Genomic DNA, 9,715 nt, shown 5'->3' on the forward strand with positions numbered 1-9,715 from the left:
CAGATTTGTTTCCTGTCAAGACTTGGTTCAAGGAAAAAATTGATAGCAGGGGATACTTTGGAAAAAGAGCATACTGACAGAATGTCTCTGCCCCAAAGAACACTGCGGTCTGGTATTGAGAAATTTTCAATGAGGTTGTGCGCAGTGGCTCATGCCTGTAATCCCAGCACTTTGGGAGGCCAGGACAGGTGGATCACTTGAGGTCAGTTCAAGACCAGCCTGGCTAACATGGCAAAAACCGTCTCTGCTAAAAATACAAAAATTAGCTGGGCACAATGGTGCACACCTGTCCCAGCTATTCAGGCGACTGAGGTGGGAGAATTGCTTGAACCTGGGAGATGGAGCCGAGATCACATCACTGCACTCCAGCCTGGGCCAAAGAGAAGACTCCGTCTCAAAAAGAAAAATTGAACTTTGGGAGTTTCCATTCAAATTAAATCACCAAAACAATGGGATGTCAAACAAAATGACTCATATGAAATTCTGATGCTCCCCCAAACTCAAGCTCTTTAAATAAACCAAGTTTGTAAAACTTGTGCTTGAATGCCAACAAAAAAAAAAAAGTTGAACAAATGAGGTAAGGAAATCAGTATTTGAAGGTAAATTAGGAGCAGCATTGCCTACTCAAGATTTACCAGGATACAAACAGTTGAAGAGAATTGAGTATAAATGGTGATGGCTTACTTTCCAACTAGTATGAAAGCTGAAAACCCCTTAATGCAGTAATATATGCAGATATATCAATTTGGGAAACCAGTTTGAAGTTAAGCCATTTTGTTAAGTATGTATTGTAAATGGTGAAACTTTTCTTCACAAATATGCCCAATGCAGGAGACCAAGAATGCCCAGGTTTTAAGGCCCGGCTGTTCGCTTTTCTTTTTCATAAACCCCTCAGTTTTGATATATTCTTCTAAAATACACAGGGCTAGACTATAATGGCATAAAGGAATTCATGGGGGGCAAGGTGAAGGCAAGTTTCCGCAGACTTGTCACATTTTCCCAAGTGGAAAGTAATGAATTGCGACTAAAAGAACCTAATACTCTATTCTCAAATTTCTGTAACTTTAAAACATTTGAAAATGAAGATTTCCTGTGGCCTTTTAAGAGACTTTTATTTGAGTGGTTCTTACAAAGATTGTTGCAATATGAAAGTCATTTGTTTGATAGAAATATCAAGCTGTCTTGTCAAACACACTGAAGTAACCCAAAATATATTTCAGAGCTCACAGAGCTTAAAAAGAGCAAAGATTATATGCAACCAGACAAAACCTATTTCTGCATTTCCTATTTCTTTCTGACTGCTTTGCTTACCAGACTCTCACTAAACATCTTCAGGAAATGCAGGGATCATTTTGTTTGGAATTTTAAGACACACCAGAACACATAGTATTTACAAAGAAACTTTTACAGATACATTAATTGAAAAGATACCATCAAGAAATATTGTAATTTTGAAATCTCCCTTTCTTGGCAATTGATCAGAATGCAAGATGAGATGCTACCAAACAGCCCTTTAGCTGTCTTGTATTTCCATACACTAGATGTGTATTTCAGAAACCTGCTCAACCATCAGCCAAAGATCAGTATTAGTGAAATGTGAAATGTAACTTCTGTGTAAAAAGTTAGGCTTCTGAAACAGTAAAAACATTACATCCCTGGTCTGCCTTTTACAGAAAGCACATTTGTTCTCCTAGAGCTATTCCTATAGTTCATTAATTTTCTACATGAACATTTTAAAAGGCAGAACAAGAGAACAGTTTTGTATACAGTGGGATTTACTATTTAGGGAGAATGAGCACACTGCATTCCTGTTAACATTTTTATTTTTTCAAGGTAACAGGAAATTGTATACAAATGACAGTAGATCCTTGCCTCTTTATTTTTATCTAAATAAAAGATAACTCAAGATGAATTCTCAAGAAAGAAAAAAAGCTATATACATAAGGGACTATATCTTCCTTCATCGTCTACTTGGAACCAGTAGTTGTGTTGCTGTCATAGAATCAGGAAACAGGTTGTGGTAAGTTGGAAGAGGTACATACGCTGCTGTTATCATTTTACCTATTGAAAGAAACAGACATGTTGGGTTTAACGTCTTCATTTTAGAGTCCTAATAACGAGTCAAAAAAATAAATTCAAACTCACCAGCAAACCACCTGCCATGCAATGCATTGACAGCAGCAATAGCTGCAGCAATTGATGGGCACTTCACATACACATTGCCCTAAAACACAGAAAAAAATGAAAAAAAGGTAAAGACGTTGCTGTATACGAAATGGACCCAGGTTAAGTTTATTCAAGTTGCCTGTAGAAACTTAGTGCTCTATAACCACAAAATGGTTTACCATAATTGTTCCACTGGCTAGTAAGTATGAGCAGAATTTTATTGAAAAATGACTTATGCTCCCAAACTTGCCCTGTTTTATCTTTTCTGTATGATTTATATGCAGTCTAAGAATGAATCAAGATGCCAAGATTTCACGGCAAGCTTTGAGCATTACTAGAAACTCCTCTCATACCCTGATCAAACTGTTACTGATTTTCTTTTATTTTGGAGGGTTTATTTAGCAACTATATTAAAGCTACTTTCAGGTACACACACAAAAAAACTGTAATGGAAGACAGTGACCATAACATGCACCACATATGTGTGAAGATTAAGTAGAGATAAACAACCTAACATCATTCATAAAGATGAAAATACCTGAGCTGAATTTTTGTCAACATAAATATGAATAACTCCTCCATGTTTATTACATTCTTCAATCACATCATCCTTAATCTCTGTATCCCATCCAACTTCTTCTTCTCTGTAAGAAAGTATTAAGGACTCTTAAATACTATTGAAACAAACTATATATATTTACAAATGTATCAAAAAAATTAAATATTCTATGAATTAAAAAAAATACTCTGGGGAAAAAAGCACACTGACAGAATGTCTCTTTCCCAAAGAACACTGCAGTCTGGTATTGAACAATAAATTTTTTTTTTTTTGAGACGGACTCTCGCTCTGTCGCCCGGGCTGGAGTGCAGTGGCCAGATCTCAGCTCACTGCAAGCTCCGCCTCCCGGGTTCACGCCATTCTCCTGCCTCAGCCTCCTGAGTAGCTGGGACTACCGGTGCCCGCCACCTCGCTCGGCTAGTTTTTTGTATTTTTTTTAGTAGAGACGGGGTTTCACCGTGTTAGCCAGGATGGTCTCGATCTCCTGACCTTGTGATCCGCCTGTCTCGGCCTCCCAAAGTGCTGGGATTACAGGCTTGAGCCACCGTGCCCAGCCCTGAACAATAAATTTTCAATGAGGCCAGGCATGGTGACTCATGCCTGTAATCCCAGCACTTTGGGAGGCCAAGGTGGGCAGATCACCAGAGGTCAGGAGTTTGAGACCAGCCTGGCCATCATGGAGAAATCCGGTCTATACTGAAAATACAAAAATTAGCCAGGAGTGGTAGCAGGTGCCTGTAATCCCTTCTATTCCGGAGGCTGAGGCAAGATAATCGCTTGAGCCCAGAAGGCAGAGGTTGCAGTGAGCCAATACCAAATCCCTGCACTCCAGCCTAGGTGACTCCATCTCAAAAAAAAAAAAAAAAGTTAAAAGGTATAGGGTTCTGGGGAAAATCAAAGCCAAATAAGATAGAAAACATTGATCCCAACCTAATTTTATGACTCCGCATAACCCGAAAGTGACTTTTAAATAGTTAAATGGGCCAGGCACAGCAGCTCATGCCTGTAATTCCAGCACTTTGGGAGGCTGGCACATCACTTGAGGTCAGGAGTTCAAGACCAGCCTGGCCAACATGGCAAAACCCCATCTCTACTGTGAAGATACAAAAATCAGCCAGGCATCATGGCACATGCCTGTAATCCCAGCACTTTCGGAGGCTGAAGCGAGCAGATCACTTAAGGTCAGGAGTTCGAGACCAGCCTGGCCAACATGAGAAAACCCTGTCTCTACTAAAAACCCAAAAGTAGTTGGGCATGGTGGTGTGCACCTGTAATCCCAGCTACTTGGAAGGCATGAGAATTGCTTGAACCTGGGAGATGGAGGTTGCACTGAGCTGAGATAAAGCCGGTGGCGCCACTGCACTCCAACCTGGAGTGAGACTCTGGCTCCAACAAAAAAAGTTAAATACTTCAATGCTATCTATTAAACGATACTTACTACAAAAGTTTATCACCATTTTATAGATAAATTTGAAAAGAATTCAAGACTCTTTGAATGAAAGAGTCATACAACTGTCATATGAAATGTAACTTATCGAAATTGAAACAAATCTACATTTTGATTGGCTGTACTATATTATAAATACGATATTTAAAACCAATGCGAAGAGTTAAAAAAAATAGCATCCTAATCACTAGCTGGGCATAGTTACTAGCATTCCAATGCTAACAGTTATTAGTATCCTAATCACTAGCTAGGCATAGTTTCCACGCCTGTCTGAAAAATTATTTTAAAAGGATCAAAACTATGCAGTTTCAAATGAAATATGGAAATACCAGGCCGGGCGCAGTGACTCACGCCTGTAATCCCAGCACTTTGGGAGACTGAGGTGGGTGGATCACATCAGGTTGGGAGCTTGAGACTGGTCTGACCAACATGGTGAAACCCCGTCTCTACTAAAACTACAAAATTAGCCGGGTGTCGTGGCGCATGCCTGTAATCCCAGCCACTCGGGAGGCTGAGGCAGGAGATCTGCTTGAACCCAGGAGGCGGAGGTAGCAGTAAGCCAAGATCATGCCATTGCACTCCTGCCTGGGCAACAAGAGCGAAACTACATCTTAAAAAAAAAAAAAAGAGAGAGAGAGAGAAATATATGGAAAATATCTTTTCAAAACAACTCTATTAACATCTGGATAGGAAATATCAAGAATAAAGTCCATTACTTACGTTTGAGGGTTAAACATGTTAGAGAGTTGAAAACATTGTGTTGCAAGTGGCTGAACAGAGGCAGCTGCAGCTAAAGCTGAAGCTAAAAAAAGAGAGAGAAAAATTAGTTTCATGGAAAATGCATGAAAGTATCCCTCATAAATACTTTAAAACGAAACCAAAAACCCACCCCAAGCATGTAACTAGGATGTCACTGGAGTATTTTACCTTATTTAATATTGCTACTAAAGTATGTATCAGTAGCTTTTAGGTGCCAGAAAACTGAGGTAACCTAATACTTGAAACAGACATTCAGAAATTTGAGAATCCTATTTTTAACAGGGAAATTAAACTTTACGTGTTATCAAAATCAATTCGATCAGACAAAATCTCAATACCCGAATAAGAAGGAATAAAACAAAATCCTTTGAAATGCCAAATAAATCTATATCCTTTCCTATCTCTCAGCTTTCTGCCCATGAAGTTTTTTAAATCTACAAACTGTAATTATAAAAGAATTAAAAGACATATAAAATCATCCAAGTGTTTAAAGACAATGTCCTAGAAAAATAAATCCTATTATAACAATCCTATTAAGAAAAATAAATCCTATTAATAAATGTTTTAAAAAAGATGCTTTAGCACAATAAAAGAACACTGAAAAGAGCAGCATATATGTGTAATATCCACTACTACCAAAACATACTGGGGTTTGAAGTTTAAAGAGCATTTTCCAAGACAGTTGCTCCAATGCTTTCATGTGATTTACAAAAATATTACCAGTAGCTGTTACAGAACTCACCGTAATCATATTATCTGACCAAATTTCATTCCAAAACATAATAACAACAAAGCTAAGGATAAAACAGTGCATTAGAAATTACGGTAATTAAAATAAACGATCACTTAAAGTATCAAAACTATTACACCGAGAAATTAGGGCTGTGCATAAAATATATCATAAAATGATGACTTTCTGGTAGCATTACAAGTACTTTAGCTTCTCTGTAATATACAAGTATTTTTTTCTTTTATAAAGTTTTATTTTAAACAAAATTTTAATGTAACATCAAATTCTACTGGAAAAAAGATTCGAGAGTGTATTATAACTATGCAAAAATGAAGATCACTGAATAGCTTACAGAAGATATGGAAGTATGCTTGAAAAAACTAGAAAGTCTAAACGCAACTGAGGAAGACTTGATTCTTCCAGTTTCTCAAGTTTAGTATGATTATATACCATGAATACTAAAAAATATTAAGAAAACGTACTATACAAATATTCACGTTCAACCTAGATCAATGCAGAACACAGTAAATCTGGGAAAATCTTTTTAAAATCTCTTAACAAAACAGCACTGAGTAGAAGCATCTTGTTTGTGAAAAAAATTTAATTCTTGTCTCTGATGGAAAATGACATATCTTTCTCATAATCATTTCCCTAAACATTAAGCATACTCCTACAAAAGATACAGAACTTACATTAATAGCAAAATGCTCATGTCAAGCAACAGAGATTTAGTGTTAACTAAAAACAAGAAATCATAGCCTACTTAATGAATGGTTGCTCTGAAATATGCTTGTAATTTAAGTTTGGATAAACCTCTTATTGCTTGGTACTGGCTTAAATAAATCACTGAGTACTATGTCTTAAGCAAAAAAAGGTGAGTTTTATAGCATGATTCGTAATTTTATAATGACACAACTTCCAGATTCCATGTTCTAAAATACTTGCCGGCCGGGCGCAGTGGCTCAAGCCTGTAATCCCAGCACTTTGGGAGGCCGAGACGGGCAGATCACGAGGTCAGGAGATCGAGACCATCCTGGCTAACACGGTGAAACCCCGTCTCTACTAAAAAATACAAAAAAAAACTAGCCGGGCGAGGTGGCGGGCGCCTGTAGTCCCAGCTGCTCCGGAGGCTGAGGCAGGAGAATAGCGTGAACCCGGGAGGCGGAGCTTGCAGTGAGCTGAGACCGGCCACTGCACTCCAGCCTGGGCGACAGAGCAAGACTCCGTCTCAAAAAAAAATAAATAAATAAAATAAAATAAAATAAAATACTTGCCTACTCGTTAACAAGAAAATACTTCATTTCCTGACTTCTATATGCAACTTATCAACACTCAGAACACACAGGCATAAAACAAAAACAAGGCTGAAAATTTTAAGCAAACTAAAGCAAAAAAAAATTGTTATTTTGATTTTTTTTTAAGTCCATTAATTTGGGTTAGGTCTTCTGAAATATAGACAGATTACTATGAATATACCACTATGTGCCATTGTGTCAAAATTCAGTCCAAATTACTGGTATAAAAATATGACAATAAATACAGAAAACTGTCTTACTACATTTAATTCTATTTCAAAGGCAAAAATAAAAAATAGAAACACTTAAACTCACCTTCAGTCTGCTGGGAAAGTCTTGTTTGCAAATCTATAACAAAAGAGAATTCTACAGCTCAGTGCAGGAACAATGAAGAGCCTCAACTAACAGGGTAAATGTCAGGAAAGCATTAATAAAAGAGGACTACAACAGCAGGGTTTATTGAAATGTACTTAGTAAAACCTGGCAGCAAAACCTCCTTCCCCATTCCTCATTGACAAGGCTTTGGGGCCTTTTTTCCCCCTCTTATCCTGGGAAACTTACTTTTCTCTCTCTCTTCCTAGACTAAACTACTCTTCCATATCTCAAGTGAATTCCACTACACTACTATACAGCTGGGAATAATGGGAAATGGGGAAAGGGAAGCACACCGGTCAGAAAATGACTGAAAAACCCTGATCTTGAGAATTCAATTCCAAGTACTTGGGAGGAAATACAAGTATTTGTATTTTTAGTGGCCATAGTACTTAACACTTTAGAAGGATATTGTAAAATTGTAAATAGTGCACATAAAAAGCTGTAACAGTTTCAATGATTTCCCAATTTAGGAAGAACATCACCATTGGGAAATATACCATTCCAACAGTATGTATATATTATTTTTTAAGGACTTTTCAAAGATTTAACTTGTCAAATCTAGCCCATAATGGGTCAACTTGATTAATGATTTCCTGGCCTAGTGTAAAAATTTAGCAAGGCAGGCATAAAAATCTCTGGAGTTTTCTTACAAGCTATGAAGTTTAGGAAAATCAATCAGTATTAAAAATAAGAGGGATGTGACCAATATATTTTCTCATATAATCGTTAGATTTCTACAGTGGACGCCATCTTAAAGCTGCTACAGAGTGCAACAGTGGCAAGCCTGAAGATTAAGTCTGCCACAGTGCTATAATGCTCTCCTGAAGTTCTTTTGATAGAAATATACAACATCAAAATTTTGATTCAGTAACCTAATTTTCATTAAAATCTGATTCAATTTCAACACTTTATTACCACATATACGGGTTTCTTGCTGGGGACAGAAAACGATCATAAAACATGGGCAAAAAAGTACCGGGATCTGCAGCCCAAGTTGTATCAGGATAAAATACCTGGGTCCCAGGTGCTCAAAATTGGTATCTCAGGGAGCTGAAGGAATGTAACTGGTGTATACTGAAGGAACTTGAAGACATGACCATGTGAACAGTATCAATAAACTTTAAGTAATAACACAATTTGTCTTTTTTTTCCTAAAATGGGAAAAAATGTATAGATATCAGAAATCCATGCTATTTTGTCTATCAACCCAATCATAATTTCAAAAATGATTTGTCATATCATTTGTGACAAAGTAAAAAATAAAGCATGGGTTTCATAAAGATAAAGACTCTAACCTATCTTAGAAAGGGCCTATCAAACTGGCAGAATAAAATAATGTGGATATAGTGATGATCCACCCCTGGTTTCACCCAATAGCTTTAAAAGACTTAGGGGACAAGGGTCTCAAACACAGTGAACACTCAACAATTTTATTTCAACAGGTTATATGTAGTATTTTAATGACCACCATCTGGAGAAAAACATCAGTTACACAGATATTCACCTAAAACATGAGTGTTATTAATGCAGAAGAAATTTATAGTAAGTCTAATAAAACAAAATGATCTTTAAAATCATCTCTACCACCAGCACTAAAAAAGAGAATATAACAAGATACATAGATAAAGGGTAGGGACTATTATCAGGAATCCATATGGAGCTTTAGGATTTTAGCTGCCTACATTCAAACAATCTTAATATAAACTATACGATAAGAAAGAACCCGAGAGGTACAGTCATACATAATAAAAGAAATAATGGCTGACGGTAGAACTGATATTTAACAGAGGATTATCTTCAGTTAACTGAAGATATTCAGAGCAAATCATGGTATCTGATACAGCATCCAGGGTGTAACAGTAATTGTCTATAAATGACCTTTTTTGTCACTGTATCAATTCCCTGAAGGCACGAACAAATCTTTCACCACCCTTTAGTGGAATACCTATAACAGGAACTAAAAATTTTCTAAATTGTCAAAGAACAATATGAACGACGGGAAGCAAAATAGGTAAACAGTTTTCTAGTTAAAAAAACAAAACCAAAAAAAACCTTTTAAACTGCAATAATAGGGTATAATTCTCTAATGAATTTAGTATCAATTAGAGCAAGTAGCAATTGACAATTATTCACTATAAAGGATCAAAGCGCTAACACTATAAACTCAAAATATGTATTAATCCAATGGAATAACTTAAGGAGGGATCAAATGACTGTTAAATACACAAATGCCTTACTGGTTGATTCTTCTTATAAGTATAAACTGGCATCGTTGTCAGAAATTCTAGGGAGTAACTGCTTGTCAAATTTCAAGATAAGTCATACAATTTGATAGAAAGGAAATGAAACCAAAGGCAGGTTTTCTTTTTTTTTTTTTTTTTTTT

At 36.6% G+C, this 9,715-nt stretch overlaps 1 protein-coding gene across 7 annotated transcripts in view; it reads right to left on the bottom strand.

Moving 5' to 3' along the window:
- Positions 1-1,757: 1,757 nt before the first annotated feature.
- Positions 1,758-9,715, bottom strand: part of RBM39 (RNA binding motif protein 39) — a 40,503-nt gene continuing 32,545 nt past the window's right edge. For 4 of the 7 annotated variants that reach the window (XM_017886613.1, XM_017886614.1, XM_017886609.1 and 1 more), the window contains 5 exons: positions 7,272-7,322; positions 4,893-4,974; positions 2,705-2,810; positions 2,146-2,224; positions 1,806-2,061 (listed from right to left, as the gene is read on the bottom strand). In XM_017886613.1, coding sequence (XP_017742102.1) covers positions 1,961-2,061; positions 2,146-2,224; positions 2,705-2,810; positions 4,893-4,974; positions 7,272-7,322 — 419 coding nt within the window. In that variant the 3' untranslated portion in view covers positions 1,806-1,960. Of the gene's footprint in view, positions 2,062-2,145; positions 2,225-2,704; positions 2,811-4,892; positions 4,975-7,271; positions 7,323-9,715 lie in introns of all 7 variants that reach the window. The other 3 variants (XM_017886610.1, XM_017886608.1, XM_017886607.1) reach the window with 2 other exon arrangements.

This window comes from Rhinopithecus bieti, unplaced genomic scaffold (genome assembly GCF_001698545.2).
Source record: "Rhinopithecus bieti isolate Rb0 unplaced genomic scaffold, ASM169854v2 scaffold_15197, whole genome shotgun sequence".
Taxonomy (NCBI): Eukaryota; Metazoa; Chordata; class Mammalia; order Primates; family Cercopithecidae; genus Rhinopithecus; species Rhinopithecus bieti.